This window comes from Mercenaria mercenaria, chromosome 5 (assembly GCF_021730395.1).
Source record: "Mercenaria mercenaria strain notata chromosome 5, MADL_Memer_1, whole genome shotgun sequence".
NCBI lineage: Eukaryota > Metazoa > Mollusca > Bivalvia > Venerida > Veneridae > Mercenaria > Mercenaria mercenaria.
In genome coordinates, this window is record NC_069365.1 from 53,024,326 (window position 1) to 53,044,434 (window position 20,109).

At 33.4% G+C, this 20,109-nt stretch overlaps 2 protein-coding genes across 2 annotated transcripts in view; both read left to right on the top strand.

Moving 5' to 3' along the window:
• Positions 1-20,075, top strand: part of LOC123558409 (uncharacterized) — a 44,434-nt gene extending 24,359 nt beyond the window's left edge. Inside the window, exons 11-27 of the mRNA XM_053544608.1 lie at positions 688-788; positions 1,491-1,619; positions 2,544-2,708; positions 3,220-3,332; positions 3,544-3,661; positions 4,079-4,422; positions 4,988-5,935; positions 6,536-7,402; positions 10,891-10,959; positions 12,240-12,662; positions 14,449-14,678; positions 15,541-15,644; positions 17,264-17,398; positions 17,743-17,925; positions 18,743-18,858; positions 19,276-19,393; positions 20,041-20,075. Coding sequence (XP_053400583.1) covers positions 688-788; positions 1,491-1,619; positions 2,544-2,708; positions 3,220-3,332; positions 3,544-3,661; positions 4,079-4,422; positions 4,988-5,935; positions 6,536-7,402; positions 10,891-10,959; positions 12,240-12,662; positions 14,449-14,678; positions 15,541-15,644; positions 17,264-17,398; positions 17,743-17,925; positions 18,743-18,858; positions 19,276-19,393; positions 20,041-20,075 — 4,198 coding nt within the window. The remainder of the gene's footprint in view (positions 1-687; positions 789-1,490; positions 1,620-2,543; positions 2,709-3,219; positions 3,333-3,543; positions 3,662-4,078; positions 4,423-4,987; positions 5,936-6,535; positions 7,403-10,890; positions 10,960-12,239; positions 12,663-14,448; positions 14,679-15,540; positions 15,645-17,263; positions 17,399-17,742; positions 17,926-18,742; positions 18,859-19,275; positions 19,394-20,040) is intronic.
• Positions 9,219-13,121, top strand: LOC123557222 (uncharacterized). The gene is made up of 4 exons (XM_045348567.2): positions 9,219-9,638; positions 10,362-10,546; positions 10,891-10,959; positions 12,240-13,121. Exons 2-4 carry the CDS (start codon positions 10,391-10,393, stop codon positions 12,804-12,806), a joined length of 792 nt encoding a protein of 263 aa, XP_045204502.2. The 5' UTR covers positions 9,219-9,638; positions 10,362-10,390; the 3' UTR covers positions 12,807-13,121.
• Positions 20,076-20,109: the final 34 nt, after the last annotated feature.

Consider the following 20,109-nt stretch of genomic DNA (forward strand, 5'->3'; position numbering starts at 1 on the left):
ATTCTGTTCTTTTATCCCAACACAAGTACTGTACGTTTATCAATTTCAGTACTTGTATGCAACAGATAAGGGAACGACATGTACCTAGATCATACTGCTCTTAACGTAGGGTTTTCGCACAACCATGCACTTTTATTTATTTATTTATTTATTTATTTATTTTGTAAACGATTAAAGATTACTTTATGACTATGTTATACTGATATTCGAATGTTGTTCACGATAAAATAGACAGTTGCAGTTCCTGTTAAAGTTGCATCGAAATATCTGCTATGCCTGCCAGTTCTTAACTAAATTCTTTTTTTTTTTTTTTTTTTTGTTCAAAGTTGACTAGTGATACGTTTTCTGTGTAGACCTAAAATTGTTTATTTCCTGAACCCCGACCTACCCTAAATTTTTGGCCCGACCCTTGATGTTTTATGGCATGAGAGATTTTGTTTTTCAACATTTTAACAAGAAATTGCAAAACTGAACACATGGTCAGTGATTTTAGATAACAACTTTCTGATGTTCTAACCCCTTATTTGTATTCATTTTTAACACAAAAATAATTTCCGAAAAGTCCCACTTAATAAGAAAAATACCGACCGTCCTACCATTTTTTTTTAGCATCTTACCCGAAACAAACATTTTTGTTTGGCCTAATATCTGCAACAGTTATATATTTTTTATATATATTTTTTTCAGGTCATCTTACATTTTATTCTCAAGCGTCACAGTCGATGTCTACCTTTGCATGAATATGCAGAAAATATCTACAATCAAATATTACTACACTTTGGAAGGGAGTAAGTAACTAGTCGTGAGAAATGCCACAGAAATCGATGGCTGGGTTTCGTAATAATTTCAAAAATGAATGGCCCACTTCGGTTACATTTTTGAAAGTAAGTGCGGTCGCGAAAAAAACGTTAACACATGTCTCCCTGTGTATTTGATAAGGCAGGCTTTGTAATGATTATCATTTGTTTGCTATTGTCGCTGTTATTGAGAGTAAACAATGCTAAAGCATAGACGATTTTTGAAATCCTTTGGCGATTCCGATTTTCAGGAAATTATGAATACCGTATCAAAAAAGTAATAGGTAAGGGTAGATTATGATTAAAAAACAAATAACCTGTAACCCTAATATTTGCACTATTTCATTTTATTTATCTTTTGCCTCTGTGGGATAAATTCCTTAGTAATGGAAGAAGGACTATGTGGGGTCTTCTTCATTCAGTAAGGCGTCAAGGTAGCCACAATCCTCGGACAAAACAGCTGGATTGCTCCTTTCAATGACGAACCAAACAAGCTATATGTATGATTTAAAACGGTGTAGTTTTCAGGGGGCGTGTAAAAACAGATATCAAAAAAAAATATTTGGAAAAAAAACTCCTTGAACACTGATGAAATGTTTATATTACATCGAACAACAAGAGACTTATTCAACAATTTTTCAGAACTAAAACACAAGTTACCGGTAGTGTTAGTTTCACTTTTGTTCTTTTCAGACCGAGATTCGGGAACAGGGGTTCGTTTTTATTTACCAGCAGACACAGGAGAAATCGTCACCCTGTCAACAGCTTGTACTCACACTGACACACGTTCACCTGGAGAGTATGAACTATTAATCAAGAAAGGTATATAATACAACTTTCCATGTTGGCGATGTCTCTGTCTATATACCGTCATATATATAATACAACTTTGCATGTTGGCGATGTCCTGACTATATACCGCCGTATATATAATACAACTTTGCATGTTGGCGATGTCTCTGTATATATATCGCCGTACATATAATACAAATCTGCACGTTGGCGATATCACTGTCTATATATTGCCATATATTGTACAAGTTTGTATGTTGGCGATGTCTATGTTTATATGCCGCCATATATATGATACAACTTTGCATGTTTGCGATGTCTTTGTCTATAAGCATGTTGGCGATGTCTCTGTCTATATACCGCCGTATATAAAATACACCTTTGCAAGTTGGCGATGTCTCTGTCTATATACCGTCATATGTATGATACAACTTTGCATGTTGGCGATGTCTCTGTCTATAAGCAGGTTGGCGATGTCTCTGTCTATATAGCACCATATATATAATACACCTGTGCAAGTCTATATACCGCAATAAATATAAGCTTTGCATGTTGGCGATGTTTCTGTCTATATACCGCCATATATGTAATGCAAATTTGCATGTTGGCGATGTCTCTGTCTATATACCGCCATATATATAATACAACTTTGCATGTTGGCGATGTCTCCATCTCAAGTATTCTATACAAACATTCATTCAAAATCTATGGAAGCTAATAATACATTCATCTGGCAAAAACAATTAAGAAAATAACTCTGTAATTCCTTTCTAATATACTAATATGCAAAATATACCACTCTTTGGAAAACTTTAATTATTTAGTTAAATAGGTATGTCTTTTGAAAATTCTTTTGTTTAGTGTTCAACTGAATTTCTATGGCAGACTACCAAGATCTTTTAAATAGTAGACTTCTTACTAAATACTTCAAATATTTAAATGTTATCACTATAGACCAGCTGCTGAGTGCAGTAACTTCTTGCCCGAGTGACTTACAATCAACATTTAATGTTACCATGACAACAATCAGTGCCGCAAGTTGTACAGAATCAAAAATGGAAGGGTCAGCTGGTGCTCTAGTGTTTAACTACTCATCCTGTGTAACTGGACAGTTCAGCAGTAAGTAATAGCTCAGACGGGATGGGGGCATCGTGGGTTCGAGTCCCACTTGGGGCACGACCTCGCCTTCTCATATGACATCAGTATTGTTTTTTCCAGGGAGGGGAATCGACAGTTGTGCAAATTAGATTGAAACTTTTATCAAAATCTAGCTAAAGCGATTAGTAAAAACTAGTTTTAAGTACAGCATAGCTCCATATCTTTAAGAAATATGATTTAAAAAGTAGTCGATAATTGAATATGTGTGCAACATTACTGTATAAACATCATGTGAGTCAAAAAAAAATATTACTTCGCTTTAATACATCATAGTTTTAAAAATTGTAAAAACTATCTTTGATGTTCTAAATGTTGTTGTGAACTCTTAATTGTATTTATAATAGAATTATCAAGGGTATAAGAGATTGCATTTTTATAGATGGAGACGAAAATGTCTATCATAGTTTTGCTCGTCTTAAATGTCATATAAACTTATATGGCATTTTTATAAATGGTTTCACTTATTATCTAGGTGGGGGATATCTGCAGTGTTTATATAGTAAAACAGACGGATACAGTTATGCGACACTGTATAATAATGACAGTAGCACGGACGAAAGTTCTACCTATATGGTTACATGTCTTGTAAGTATTTTTCAATTACTTGAAAGCGTAGAAACAGATATTGATTTTTAACTAACTATTTCATAAAATCTGATGTACATATATAACAGTATGACACGACGTAATTCCAGAGGAGTCGGAGATAGCTTTACTGCACATGTAGAGGTAATATCTTGAGCAATAATGATAGAAATGCATTTTGAAATTTGAAATTTGTTTGTGTACATACCAGGCATATGAAAAAAATGCGGATACACTGAAAGGCACAGAGAGTCCAAACAGTTGTCTTCCATCCCAGACACCTACCTCCGTCGAGTCTCCAGGAATCACTTATGTAATGACGGATCTATGTAAGTTCTTATTCATTGATCTCTTACTGCTTCAACTGTTACTTTTCCCAGGCAAACATCTCCGTAGATTATCCAGGAATCACTAATGTAATGACTGATCTCTGTAACTTTTTCCTAAATCAGTAAGCACCACCATATGCTTGTTAAACGTTTTATTCCATGCTGCTAAAAGAGGAAGACGAAGATAAATTAAATAATGGATATAAGTTTCATTGACAATCGTCTCATCTAGGACAAAAACATGTACACCCTAAGAAATTCTAAGCTTCAATATGTTGAAAATTTATCAATTTTAAATTTAAATCTACAAAAGCTAATATATGACATATAGCTCGAAGAAGAAGTAAACTGATGACATTGAAAGACGATTTATGACTTTTCAACTTATCAGTAATATATTTATAATTATCGTTACAGTATATACAGTACCAGAAGAAAAGGATTTCACCACAATCATCATAGTCGTATGCTGTATATCAGTCGTGATTATAATCGTCATCATCGTGGTCGTCATTGTATATTTCAAAGTTTGCCGTAAACCTAAACCAGAGCCTCCTCCTAAAATCAGGAAGAAAAAGAGGAAACTCTCAATAACTGAATATACACCAAGATCGCTTGGTAGAGCTTCTTCGGTGGAAAAGTTAGAGGAAGGTGTCATAAATAAGAAAAGTACAGAAGAAATAATAACCGGACTTGCTGTGGACAAGAAAGATAAACATGTGTTTCTTAATGGTGATGCTTACGAACCACCGAAAAAAGAGGTAATATAACACGGGTAGTTTCTAAAAATGCATTAACCCTTACCATGCTAAATTTCTTTAATGAACTTGTCTATCTTCCAATTTGGACAGTACCATTAATTGTTAAAGGGGTGCTTACCAAAACGATACTGGCTGAATAGCGAACAGTGCAGATCATGATCAGACTGCACGAGGCTGATCATGAGCTACACTGGTCGCAAAGGCAGAACCAATCGTGTCCAGCATAGTAAGGGTTAAAAGCAAACATTTTAACTGCAAATCCATTGGTGTCGGAAAAGGTTTGTAAGTTTGTGTTAATTTATCATTATGTATTGAACACTATACATCACTGTAAAAATGTTCTGAAAGCTTGATGCCTATGCAACATTATTGCCAAAATGTCTTTACAAAAGTTTCTCATTAGTAGGTAAGAAAGTCTAAGCTAAATGAATATCTAATGACAATAAAAAATGACAGTAAAATACCTTAAACACTATTTCATTTGATAGAATTTCTGTTGAATTGCTGATGTATTGGTCATCTGCACCTGTCTTTAACTTACTTATATATTTGATAACATTTGTAGGCATGGCAGACGAAATGGGAAAACGTCAGAAACAAAATATCTCCTAGACTGACACAAGAAAATTTAAGAAGAATGAAGCAGTCATTTCAAAGTGATGGAGGAATTTCGAGTCTTGAGGAATTATCAATATCAGATTTAGATAAAGCTTATACTTTATCAACATCTTTGCCGGAGAGTATAGATATTCCATTTAAACAAAGCACTAAATCAGTGAACTTTGATGCTGCCTTAAGGAATTCAGTAACTCCAAAATATACCGAGAAGTCTCATGCTATCCCGAATATTCCGGCAAGTACAGGAAAATTTGGCGGTTCTCCTAAAATAAGATCAACTGAATCGATACAAATGCCAAGCGCTGAGCCAAAACTAGATACAATTACTGAAAATCCGTTATCTAGAGAAAACACATGCATTTCGCAGAAAGGCAGCCCAACAAAACGATTGAGAGAACACCCGAATCTTACTCGAATATTGAGCGGTGGTGATGTAACAGCTCTATCAACAGTCTTAACATCACACAGTACCGCCTCGGTAGGTGATATCCGCTTGCAAAACTCATTTCAGAATCTAAGTAGTAGAAATAGTTATTTGAGTGCATCTAATGCTAGCATTTTCGACGATCCAAGGTGGTTGATGGAGAACAAGAAAACATCTGGAGGAGATAATGCTTTTCAAAGCATAAAAAACCTCATACCATCTATTCCTAAAGAAAAAGAGAGGGATCCAAAATGGTTCATGAAAACACCAAAGATACCAGATGTTTCGAGAGAGGATATGGAATACTACAAAAGTAGAAATAAGTTCTATGTAGGGTTGAACTCAGGTCCAAGAAAAGGAAGTACAAGTAGTTTGGAAATAATTCAGCGTGAAAAGATGCGAAGAAAACACGAAAAAGGCAAACCAGATAAGCCTAAGCTTGTCCGTCCAGTCTCACCGCATTTTGAAGATTAAATTTGTTCATGGTACAATGAGACCACTGATGTGTTTGCGCTTTTATTTTGTTTGAGTTTATCACTACACGATATCTTTTGTTTCAACTGATTCTTAATATCTCTTTCGCTACAGTTACTATTCTGTGCCTTACGTGCACCAAATTAACAGTTTCTTGATTCTTTTCTGTTTACTTCATTTGGTGTAAGTTTTCTGTGTTCGTTTACTTTGGCTATATGTCTTGACTGGTATTTGACATATTCTTTAAGGACAACGATATATCAGTGTATTAAAGTGCTGGTTCTCTCATACTGACAAAATTGAGTTTGATATTTGCTTAAATTCGAATTTAGAAAGCTTTTTACTACATGTTTTCGACAAAATTAAAGTTATATTGAAAATACCCCTTCCGTTTCAAACATACCTACTTAAAACATTTTAAAATAAGTTAATAAAGAAGAAATGAATGTTAAGCTACTTTTTCTTTACATGCGATTATAAATTACTAACATCTCTGAAAAAAGTTGATTGTTTAAAGTAACAACAAATATATTTTTGTCACAGTTACAGCATTATAAATATTCTGCGACCGTTGAAAGGCATTCACATATATTTCAGGGCTGGCAATATAAATGGGAGAAGATGATGCGGCCTAAGAACGTCCTGTCTGCAATAAAACGTCACATTCAGCGGTCACAAACGCCTGTGAAGTTATTTCAAAATATAATTGTCGAAGAACCTAGCTGTACATCAGCTGACAACACAGTGGCCGATGATCAAGACAATGGGAAAATAGAACAAATGAAATTGACTGAAAACGAAAGCGATAATCAAAACGCAGCTAAAGCAACTGAGGAAGAAAATGAACACTGTGAGTCAAAGAATGGTCTGCCAAATGACATACCTAATAATAAAGATGAAGTCGCAAGTACGACATCTGATACGAGTCGTAAAACATTCGTCGCTATTGTGGATGAAAAAGACTGCAAGACTAATAAGTTATCGTCGGTAAGGTCAAAGAAAAAATCAAAGGAAAAGAACTCAAAAAAGAAAAACCCGGCTTCTTACGTTAAGGAAGAAACAACATCACATAAAGTAAGCGATTCGTATAAAAACTTGACTGATTCATTGGAAAACGTTCCTAATCATTCTTCAGATACTAATTACGATGATACTACAACTATAGACAAAGAAAGACATGATAATGTTGGCACTTCTATCACTGATACAACGCTAATAGACAAACCAGAAAATATCATTGAAGTAACAAAGACAAATTCCGTATCAGCTAGAAGCGACAGTATAAGAACTTTAGGACAGATTGACTACGACTCTGTAAGCTTGCATTCGGAACTGTTTTTCCCGGATGACTGGCTTTATGACAGCTGCTCAGCTTTAGACCAAATTTGGAAAATCGGAAAAAGATCGACATCAAACAAGAGGAAAAAAGAATACAAACAATATATAGGCAATGATGAAGACATGGTACAGAAGAAAGAGATAAGCCCATTTAAGAAAATGAAAACAGACTATTGAATGTTTATCATTACATCACTGCGCTTTAAGTACAGACATTGTTAATGTTCATCGTAACCCTGTAAACCCCATCAAACACAACTTATGGTGGTGCATAACGCTTTATGCAATTTTGTCCGCTACGACCTTAGAATGATATGTACACCTTTACATTTTTGGACAGGTCATTTGAATGTCTAAACAGTTAAAACAAAACCAGACATAGTGTTTATGGCTACAGAAAGACAATGCCATTAATAGGAATAAAATCATCAATTAAAATAACAAACATCAATTTTGAACGAGGTTTTCAGCCAGAGGTGACATTGTGTACCCAAATGTTTTATTGCATTGTAAACAGTAGTATTTTATATTAATCTAATGCCTTTAAATGTGCAGTGATAGAGAGTTATGCTTGTTAAACCATGCAAAAAGTGTCTATGGGGTTGATAGTATGTTTTTAAAATCTGTAAGACAGTTCCATCAAGAAGGGAATAAGTATAAAATGCAATAAAAACTGTACGCCATGTTGAAAAATTGATGATCATGATGGGCAAGAGATTTTATTTCCCTTAGTGACCTATATCTTTTGTAGCCACGTGCTCTAATCAACAGTTTTGTTATGTCTGTTTAGATCTTAAACATACTTTTACCTAGGTTCTTATACTTTCTAAATATGATCAAAATACATATTTTAGCGAATAAAATTTCGTAAATCGTTTGCTGTAAGCCATATTTAACTGTAATATTTAGATTCATATAAATGGGAAAACATTTTTTATTATAAATCGAAATAAATTTAAGATCATCATGTCTATAAATTGTGCTAAGTCGATTTTGTAATCATTATTTTTTGCTGTTGCTGTATAGTCAGTATCATTATTATTATCATTATTTATTTATTCGTTTGTTTATTTATTTATTTATTCATTCATTTGTTTATTTATTTATTCATCATATAGTTAAAGTTTTAGTCTTGTGATCTATGAATATTAATTGTTGTGATACATGTTACTTATTTAGGCACTGAATTACAGTATTTATAGAGATTAAACAGTTATAGCGAATTATTCATTTTGTTTAATAGGCATTTACATGTTTTTCAAGTCAGCATCGGCAAATTCTTATAAAAATGCAGTTCGGTAAAAGTTTTGATTTTTACAAAAAATACTTGTATATATTCAATCGATTGATTCAAAGGAAAGGGATTAAGCAATATAAGTAATTATTTATATAACATAGAAAAATGTGTAACAACGACGGCATGTGGTGATGTTATTTGTTTTCAACAGCTGGCATGGTAGACTATTATTTCTAACCGGTGGTTCAATCGTTCATTATTATGAAGCTATCAGTACTATTTTACGCCTCGCCCGACTTCTCACACCCAAAGCGGTAGTGTTCAGCGCTGAGCGATTTTCAAAACGGGTACTGTTTCAAACAGTATCGGTCAAGACTGGATGTTTGAACAGTAAATATGACATCTGTAACAAAGTGTTAAACCTATTCAAGTTCTAGGTTTGAATCAACTACCCGCGTCTTTCTTTTTCGCGTAAATTTCCTATGATACAAAACATGTTTTCTTGCTTGTTATTAGACAAGATTTAGAAATATCATATAATATATTTTTATATGCATCAAGATTTTTTTTAAAACTTGCATTAAAATAGACAGTTATAGTTTCATGTAACATTGTCTTAGCAAATTTATAGCCTTCAAATTAAAATCTGTATATATGTAAATAGTAATTACATTAACCAAACTGCGAACAAAACAATATCTTTTTAATAATAGAGAATTTCTAATGCGTTTTCTAAATGAAAAAAAGCGTCGAAGTTACAAATGCTTTGATTCATTTAACTGATAGACAGGTATACCTCTTTTACTTCAAAATTCTTTTTGTATTTATGAACGTTAATGAACAATTAAAATCAATAGATTTAACAAAGTACTTGCAATATGACACCTGGACATACGATAAAACACACTATTATCCCAATGAAAGCGGATCTTTTGTTTTAGAGCTATTGTCAAAGACTTCTTTTTGATTATACAAATCACTATAGACATTGTTACTGAAATCTCGCATGTTACTTCAGTACATTAATGTATAGATAAACGGATCTTTAAAAATAATTATCTGCGAGATATTTGCATTTATAATAATCAGTGAATTAAGGTGCGGGTTTTCAAATTGACATGTACTGTAAGTAGAATTTTGCTTTTAATGAATATACGAATACAATTTTATATATATTAATTGAACTACATGTAATCTATGATTTTTTATTTAAAAAATAAACATCCCAAAACCATGTTTTGCAAAGGACAACTTTAATATCATTTAGATTCTAACGTTTTGGGAATATTTTAATACATGATATACCTTATACGATTCCCGTTTTAAAACATTTGCTAAAAATAATCAAACGTTCGTGTGTTTGTTTATGCGTTGTTAAGCTCAGCATATAGAATATTTTGTTGTCTACATTTCGATATATTGACATCTTGTTTTGTAAACATCGTTTTCGTACAGATTTACACGTAGAACATTTTTTTGTCTATGTTTCGCTTATTGTTTCATTTTGTGTACTCGTGACAGTTTTTTGTGAACTGAGGATAACACCTGGAAATTATATTCTTAGGACCATAACATCATCTTAGTATAGCAAAAGTTCAAAGAAAAAAAGATATTGAATATATGAGCCGCGCCATGAGGAAACCAACATAATAGCTTTGCGACCAGGATGGATCCAGACCAGCCTACGCATCCGCGCAGTCTGGTCAGGATCCATGCTGTTCGCTTTCAAAGCCTATTGCAATTAGAGAAACTGTTAGCGAACATCATGTATCCTGACAGAATATATCTGTTTCACAATACAAACATGAATATGCTTTTTCTTCATCACTACATATAAAAATCTTACAGTATGATACCGAGAAACCTGGGTAAACAGAATGGGTGCACGTTTTAGCAGCAAAAAGAGGCCAGAAAAACAGAAAAGACCACGACAATACGGAAAAGTTAACAACTATCTACTTGAGCCAACTAGAAAAAGACCAAGAACATCAAAAAGTTTAAGGGATGCGAAATTTATAGCAACACTTGGCCAGGTAAATTGAGCAATAGTTATTTCGATTTCCAAATAAGGAGCGAAATTTATAGCAGCACTTGGCCAGGTAAATTGAGCAATAGTTATTTCGATTTCCAGATAAGGAACGAAAGCTAATGTCATCTTTTGCGAACTGCCACCATACAAAGCAAGTTGTCACAATCTAAAATCATATTTCATCAGTTTAGTACTTGCTAATTCTAAAGTGGTCATATTTGTTTTACCGTTCTGAGTGCTATAATTTCTAGAAGGGGAAAGCACTTAACCGTAAACTATTGATAAAACATCATCGTATTTGTGAAAAAAACCTCCATGAACTAATACACAACAAATTTTTTTTTTCAGCAAGGACGAAGCGCCACCATGTTTGAACTAAACAAAGAAAAAGAAAAACCTGTCATTCAAACAATACCAGTAAGTAAAAGCTACTGAAGTTTTATTTTATACTCGTACTACAAGTTTTAAACAATGATTGCTTTGCATTTCATTTTATTTCATTTCACAGTAACTTTTTTCAGTTTCGCAAAAACACCAAAAAAAATCTTCTTATTTCTTTTGTCATCATTTTTATGCTTTGGCATAATTTTTTGTTCAAGGTAGGTTTTAGTAATTTTTTGATATACTCTATCAAAAATAGTATTAAAATAAAGCATCTATTTTGCTTACCCCGTGATATTCGAACTTGAATATTCAAAAAATTCTAAAATATAAGTTTTGAGCTTATTCCGAAAACGGGATATTTCAAATTCTTTCTCATCAATAAACAGAATGCTTCAAGAGTCATTTGGAACTTATGATTTAAAATTTATAATTAAGACCCTACGATGTTGAACGTTTTACTTTTTTCGACAAGTCAGGAATCAGTTTAATTTTCTTTGAACACGTGGATGCTTTTCTTAAGTATGAATTTACTTTTTATAGTGTGTTCTTCTCCAAACGTTAAATGTACAAATAATAAGAACTAAGTTAACTTAAGCAAGTGAAACACGCTATTAGAACAGCCCAATTTACTACCTATTAACGTGCATATAAAACATTAAACTAAAAGATATTCAGATCAGATAATATTAGAACCTACATATACATGAGAAAGAGGTCAATGCTGTTGAAGTTGTTCAAACGTCGAGAGGATAACAAATCATACACGATATCATTCAGACACATAGGCCTTTTAAGCAATAACTCTTTTTTCGTGTCACTAATATCATTTTAGGCTTTATGGAAACGAGACTTTTGTTTTACATGTTTCCTATTTTCAACAAAATTAGAACGTAAATATCAAGGTAAAACATTAAAATAGTCTCATAACAATATTAGAAATATCTAATTATCAGCATTTCACACATTTAACTTATCAGTGTCAAGGTTGCCAAAGATATTTGTTAGATTTAATTTATTTTGAAAACCTCATCACTTATACCGTAGTCTGTGTTCAGACCTTGTGTTTTGTTCACTGAGGCTGTTCAGATTTTTGTATAATTATGTCTATTTTCTTCTCAAAACACTTGTAGATAATCAAAGCCAAGAAAGATCGGGAACAGAATATGTAAGAAAATGATTAAAAAAATTAAAAACATTATCTAGTCGGTACTCAGACTACTTATACCGCTGCTGCAACAACAACAACAAAAACCCTTGCAAATGTCAATTTATAACAAGGAAAATAACATTTCTCTAATGTGACATTATTTCAGAGGTGGCAAAGTAAATGGGAAATTGACATGAGACCCGACCCAAGTAAAGATCATATAAACACCTTGCAGACCTGGAAGAGTATGCCACTACCTACAACAGAACGAGCAAGTGCTGAAAGTAAAGCCTCACCACTCAACAGGTCGATTCACAGTCGCAAAAGTAAGAAAAGCAGAACACGAGAGAAAAGAGGAACATTGGGTAGATTGTCGTCTGGTGCACTGCCCCCTGTGGAAGACACGGAAAAAATCGATATACAGAGTGTTGCTTCATACAGAGTTGATGACTTTAAAATGCTACACAAGACGGACGACAGAACACAAAGTCTATTAGATTTAACAGCAAGGCTCTGGCATATTGAGCCAAAGAAACACAACAAGTCCTGGTTCCTAGGTCCTGACAGCAAGAACGTACCTGAGCCTACAGTTAGTTTTGAAAATATGCCAAGACAGTCTAAACCATTCACTACTTTTGTTAATTTAGTCAGACCTCTCGCAAGAATTGAGCACAACTTGAATAAGCATGAAAATACAGTTGCGAAGCACGAAACAATAATCGAAGAGGAATAACTCTTGCAAACAACAAATACTTATTTTGAGGTCGGATTGAATCATTTCGCTTTACTTGTATTATCTATTCGTAAGAGACAATTTTGTTGCAAAATATTTTTCAATTTTAGTTTTAAAATCATTCCAGTATTTAACATTTCCCTGATTACTAGTATAAATGTCACGTGATCGGGAGAAAGCATAAACACGTAAAATTCCTCTTCCAAAGATGATTTTCTGTTTAAGTTTTTTTTTTTGTTTTGTTTTGATTGTTTTGTTTTCGCAAAAAAAGTTATATACTTTATAAAAATTGCATTTTACATTGATTGCTACTTCCAAACATGCTGATGACCCGACACACGAGCGTGATTCTAAATCAAATACAATGCAATCTAATTATGTTCTACGTTTTTTTAAACTCATCGACTATTATTTCATTTTAGCCACTAATGTTACATTCCGACACATCTCTGGGGATTGGGTCTGCATTGATAATTGAGACTCACTGATTATTATTTATAGTACAAATGCACATTAATAAAATCTGTAGACACAGAACGCAATCAATCAAAATATTAGCTGGCTAGGTTTGAATGAATGAGTCTGTACGTGAGAGAAAATGATAAGTGCAACACCCCTCACACCAACTAGCACCGGTTTAAGCAGACTGTTCTGTTATAGTAATAGTAAACTGGCTCTCTACGATCCAAAACGGACGAGAGAATATAACAACACTGAGTCCATATTCTTTTCCTCTACATTAATGAAACAAAACCGTGAAATACCATTTTAACATAAGAAATGCCCCAACATGTTAAACATTTCTTCACATTTGTCAGTGATATACGGAAACACGTTTCAGCGTCATGTCATTATATCTCAATCTGTGTATTTTCATTTGAGGATGGCTTGCGAAATGTAGAAGGTATCTAAGTACCTGCATGTGCCTGAAATAATGAAAGGAGTGGGTACCTGGGGGTATTTCTCCTCAACGAAAAGCTTGAAAGTCGCCATATAACCTATATTTGTATCGGTGTGACATTAAACCCAACAAGAAAGTCTTTGAATAATTTAGGTTGGGAAGACATAATACCAAAAAGACTGGGGCAATTCTTTTTAATATTAGGTATGTTTAAATCATTGGCTAGCTTAGTATTAGTAATATATACATGTTCTTCCAAGACACGCAACTGGTACGGATTAGAGGCTTAACCCCAAGTTCGTTCGTTACTACATGTAGGATTAGGGATTTAAACGATTAATAAGTTCAAATGATTAAATTCGTCATGTATTATAACAGAAGGTGAAACTGCATACTTATTTAATTTTTGTGGCTCTAAACTGTCGGTTTAAATAAATATTTAATGTGTTTCTATTCTGCGCATGCGTGGATACCGTAGATACAGACGTTCTTGTAATGGCGGATCAAACGTAAAGTTTTAGATTTTGTGCATAAATTACCATTCAAAATGGTTGAAGAATGAAGATATTTTGTTTCGGCTTGGTTATACCACTGATACTTCTTGTGCAACATGGTGGTAAGAATTTTATATAGATTTTAATAAACATTTTGCTAGTTTTGCCTACGTAAATCTACTGACATTGTTGCTTGAAAATAAAACAATAAAGATCTTTCAATTTGTGTTTCATTGTATAGGCTTAGTTCTTACAACTTATTTTTTTTGGATATGTTTACACCCTACATCTACTATACATTTCAGAATCTTGTTTTCTTCCAAGTGACCTGAGTGGGGCCTGGTACAGCAGTACCAAAGGCCTTATCTCATTCAACGCCACGTCAAATGCGACAACTATACCTTCCTTCAGCACAAGCAAGTTTGGAACTTTATCTTTCTCTTGCTCTGTCTCATCAGAGTCCAAATATATATTCAAGTAAGTGTTTATTTCTAATCCCCATTTGCCTCTGATCTTTCCAATATGTTTCTTAGTTGATATTGTAAGTGTGTGTGACATGCAAATACATCTGTATTTCAAATGAAATACGCTTTATTCTGCGAACGGCATCATGTTCGCGTATTGCACATTAAACACGGATTATTTTTCTTTCAAACCAGTAGCAAGTTTTGTTTGCCGCACACTATCTCTTTGTTGCGTGTTCATTAACATCTATATTTGTGAAACATATAGAAGCAGAATCAAAATGAAAGCATTTATCCTACCCAACTCTCATCCTCCCACATGTAACTGAAATGGACCGGTCCAAGATGCAAACAAATTTTCAAAGTATTTCTAAGTGTGGATTCATTTATAACTGTTCCGTATGCCTTTTTCATTGCATCTTATTTATATTCCTTTAAATGTGCCAAATACAACGTTTACTAATCTTTCTCGGTTAATATGTATTCATTAACATTTGATATTTGATATAAGTGATATTTGTATGCGATCATTAAGCTGTATTAGCAAATGTGGGTATTATTATACGTCCCAACTCTATTTTCGAGAGTATTTTTTCCTAAGTGCCTTCATAAAGGTTATTATCAAAAATAAATTATGGAGTTACATTACACATGTATGTGCTACAGTAGTACATTTTGTAATTGTAATGTTTATATTAAACGTGAAAACAAACTACTACTACAATTTATAAGTCATAGATTTGTAACGAGAAATAATCTGCACCGACATTATTCCCTGAAAGAGAAAGTGCCTATTTTTTCGATACAAATCAATATGTAATAAGAGTCCTTGAATAATATATAAAATAAAAATATCTGTCGTTTTTTCTTAATAGGTCCTCTTCATTCGCGTACTACGGTCTGAATTTTGAAGTTTTCATCTGCCTGGAAATATCTGAGAGGAAATCTGCAAGTTTTTATATCTACTATCTAGGCTCAGGTAAGTACATGAACTGTTCAGACTTAAAACGTTATTGTAGATCTACATCAAACTATTGATGAATTGCAAATTGATAGTATCCCGACAGTATGCGTAGGTGGCGGTAACTATTGCCGATAGTCAGCTGGACTATCTATGCTTTCGGTAGTCTAGACAAAAGTATAGTTTTGCTCAATGAAAACCGGTTTTCTTACCATATTTCCACTATCTTTCGATCATACTATTTGTGTTTTAAATGTTGTTACAAATTTACTCCATATAATACAAAAATTTGACTTTGGGGGTCTCATTTCGTCAGTTTTTTCCCGATTCTGTATGAGCATGTCTATAGTGTTGGAGAATAAGTAATGTACGAGATTATCAGAACAAAACCGAAGCATTTTATCTTAAGTATTTTGAGATGCCCCCGAATATATTAGGGAATCCAGTCCACTAATAGGTAAAATTTCGATGCCTGGTGGCCCCATGGTTTTTTGGTTTTATTTGAAAGAGTTTGTCCGCTGAACAAGAATTAGTTAATAATATGACCATAGATAATATGCACGAATCACAACAGTCATGTTTTTTTACTGCAAAATGATAAATCTTACACTCTAATGGCAGGATCTCTGTCGAAATATCACTGAAGACTATAAAGTAAAGAATTAAAATTCTTTAACATATTTTGTAATGTACATTGTACTTTACATTATCTTTTTCAGTAGACAATACACTTGCAAAATGATACCAAAATAATATGAGCTTACCAGGCATCAATATTTGATATATTTTGATAACACTGTTATCTAGAGCTTGCTTATTTGTGGATCGAGCACCTTAACATCATCACAATGGTACCAATATCGATAGTATGAACACAAATGTAATGAACCATTCTGAATAACATTTAATCTCATTTTCTGTAGAAATGAAATCAGCATTTGCTTAAAAAAATGATTAGTGTACTCATTCATTTTGTATCTTAGTTTAAAACCTAAAATTTGATTACCGGCACTTGTCATTTCATCAAAACAAACCACTTAATCGACATGTTCGGATTAATTGCAGTTTCTTAATTACTAACTTACTACATTGAATAAATATTTACTAATTCCATGAGGTATCATAATGTTGTCTGGTTCTTTGTAGCATCACTCAGACTATTTATTCTGATTCCATGAAGTAGATTATTTACCAACCACTTATTAATAATAAGTGAAACTCCCTGAACCCCTGCAGTCTCTAAGTAACAAATCATTCAATGTAACTCAATGCTATGAATCCTAACAATCTCATGTTGACGAACCAATATATTTGAGCCTCGCCATGAGAAAACCAACATAGTGCATTTGCGACCAACATGGATCCAGACCATCCTACGCATCCGCGCAGTCTGGTCAGGATCCGTGCTCTTCGCTTTTAAAGCCTATTGCAATTAGAGAAACCGTTAGCGAACAGCATGGATCCTGACCAGACTGCGCGGATGCGCAGGCTGGTCTGGATCCATGCTGGTCGCAAATGCACTATGTAGTTTTTCTCATGTTGCGGCTCATATTATTAATTGATTATTTCTTTCAGCCACTTAATTGTAAACTTAAATCATTTAAATCACTAGATAAACACTTTCTAATTACTTGCAGTGGAAAATGCAGATGCGGATAATGAAAGACTTAAGTCTGCATTGGTGTCATCTAATACTATACCAACAGTTGCCTCTATGTGTGACAGGGTCACATATGCTACTGGATCCGAGAATATCTTACTGAAAAACGATGGTATGATTTGGAATACATTCTAACATGGCCCGATTTATTTTCTTATTGAATAAAGAAAAACTGAAATCGTTTGTTATTATGCAACAAAATCACTGTAAATACGTCACAGTTATTACGTCATATCGTCATTGTCATAGAAACGCCTTGAAACAGAAAAACAAAACACACAAACTGTCGAAATATTTATTAAATTATTAAAATCTAATCTCCTAACTTATCTTGTTTTGTAAAACCAGTGTCGAATTATTGTGTTCAAGCTGTATCCATAATGTTTATGATGGAATGAACTTTTGACAAATGACATGTTGACCAATCAAAATTGTCCATTCCGAAATATATTGTAGGTAATGAGCTAAACTCTATGATTCGTTTCCCTTTCGATTTCCGCGGGAAATGGACTTACAATTACACAAGCGGTGGAAGCACTTCCTGCGCCTCGGACAGTGGGGTAGACATCTGCGGTAGCGGAGAGGCCAGGACAATGACATACAACTACACCGCGTGCTCAACCATACAGGCATATTCTGGTATGCTTTCAATATAGATGTGTCCTCTTAGAAAATTTAAACACCCTTCTCTGTGTCTATGTGTTTTTTCTAAGTTTCGATCCAAATGACTACTTTATTTCTTTCTTTTTTCAATTCTAAGTCACTCTATAAAATATTTAGACTTTAAATCTAAAATAGGAAAATTTATAGGTTATATTTATTTTCAAATTTGAAAACACCTTAAACTATTTGTCATAAGCTGGGACAATTTGTATCTGATCTGTGGTAACGACAGGGCTTTAGAACGGAGCAAAAAAAGCAAAGTAACAGTATTATAAACTGCATTATGGTGTAGTAGTTTCACTGACTCTCCAAATACGATGCCCACTATGATTTATTGCTTTGTTTTGTCTTCACTGTCAAAATGTACTTTTTCTGCATAACCATCATGGGCACATACATACACTATTGTATGATTGTCCTTTTACTTGTGTTAAGGTTTTCAAACGTAGTTCTTCCCATTGTGTCTGTGTATTGCTTGATGCAGTTTACATTTGTAGATATTTATAGCATTGCTACTAGAATACATTCATCTGAAGTGCACTATTTTACAGAAAGTTCGCATTTTAACATATTGTTTCAGAAATATAAAGCAAAACGTTGTATTGTGTATGTTCTTACAATGGTACATAGCAAAACATATTTTAAATATTTTTGCATACATAGTCAACACATAGAAGCTTAACATCTTTCATTTTCACTGTATATTTGGTTTATAAATGATGGTGGCTGATATCTACATTTAGCCCAGTTATTTGTTTATTTGTTATGGTATGATACCATGCTACTATTTCAGCAACTGGTGTATTAAAGTGTATTTACTACACAAGTGATTCAAGCTTTACCTATATGTACGTGTATAATACTGACTCTACCACGGATGAGAGCACGACATATAGATTCACGTGTTATGTAAGTATATTTAGCATTTTAATTATTTCGTTTTCCGACATTCTTACGTGTTGTTTTTCAAGCTGAAGAAATTAATGATATAGAGAAAATATGCCCTCTTTTACCAACTACGTTACTGATTGAAATATAACGTAATTTCTTAAGAATTGCGTTGAAAGGATTGGTCTTAAATGCTTGGCAGTTTTCTTGTTCTACCGCGAATGTTTTACTCAGCTGTGAATCTACAATTAACGACGCTTTGTTATTCCACCTGGTACTTTCTAAATGTAAGTTTCTGCATCCGTGGTCTAAAAGTCTGTGCATATGACACTAGTACATTTTCAGTCATAGCTATCTATATAATTCACTATTGCATGATAATTCTGTACAGATAAAATAATAAAATAATAAATATACATGCTATGTTTGAAAATTTAGGTCATATCTAAAGTCGGCTCAATAGTTTATGCAACCCAGTATCCACAGCAATGTGCGTCTTCACAAAACGCCACATCTGTGTCCTCACCAGGCGCATTACTCGTTTTCTCAAGAACAGGTATGTCAACTGCATAAGTATTAATCATTACACTGCTAAATTTCTAAAATGGATTGGGCAGTCCCAAATATTATTCAAAGGAATGTTCAATGAAAATTTACTGACTGAATAGCGAACTCTGCGGACAATCATAAGCCTGCACGGGTGTGCAGTGCATGCTGATCTTGGTCTGCACTAGTCGAAAAGGCAGAATCACTTGCCGCCAGAAGCAATTATATCCATAAATGCCTTCAAACTTTTGCAATAAATTAAAAACTATTGATTGTGACAAAATTGAATTTTAACAATTTTGTAGTACCATGTTACATATCTGCTACAAAACAGAAAATAATGTAGCATTTCCTCCTGTTATTTCATTTGTTTATCTTATAGAATCTAAACATTGACAAAAATGTTACGTGTGTTCCTTTTCAGGTTTCTATTTTTTCAATTTACATGAAAATGAATATCAAGTGTCTTGAACAGTATTTATGACATTTAAATGGAAGTTTTAGGTAAATTAGAACATATGAAAACGGCTTTATTATATATTTTACATGAGTGAAACTTCATGTTTGGTTTGGCAACGCAACCATACATTTTGTATTTTATTGTATCGATTACAAAGATGTCTAGTATTTAGCACTGTTCTTCTTATTCCTTTTCAGAGTCATGCCGTAAGTATGCTTGTCTGGTAGTCTGATAGTATGGTTTACGACTGACTAACTTAGATGCAG

Bases quoted from the DNA above. Each gene is read 5' to 3' on its own strand.
- LOC123557222 (XM_045348567.2), top strand. From the start codon at position 10,391: ATGGGTGCACGTTTTAGCAGCAAAAAGAGGCCAGAAAAACAGAAAAGA. The intron at 10,547-10,890 runs GTAAATTGAGCA...TTTTTTTTTCAG, and splicing joins TTATAGCAACACTTGGCCAG to CAAGGACGAAGCGCCACCAT. The intron at 10,960-12,239 runs GTAAGTAAAAGC...ACATTATTTCAG, and splicing joins CTGTCATTCAAACAATACCA to AGGTGGCAAAGTAAATGGGA.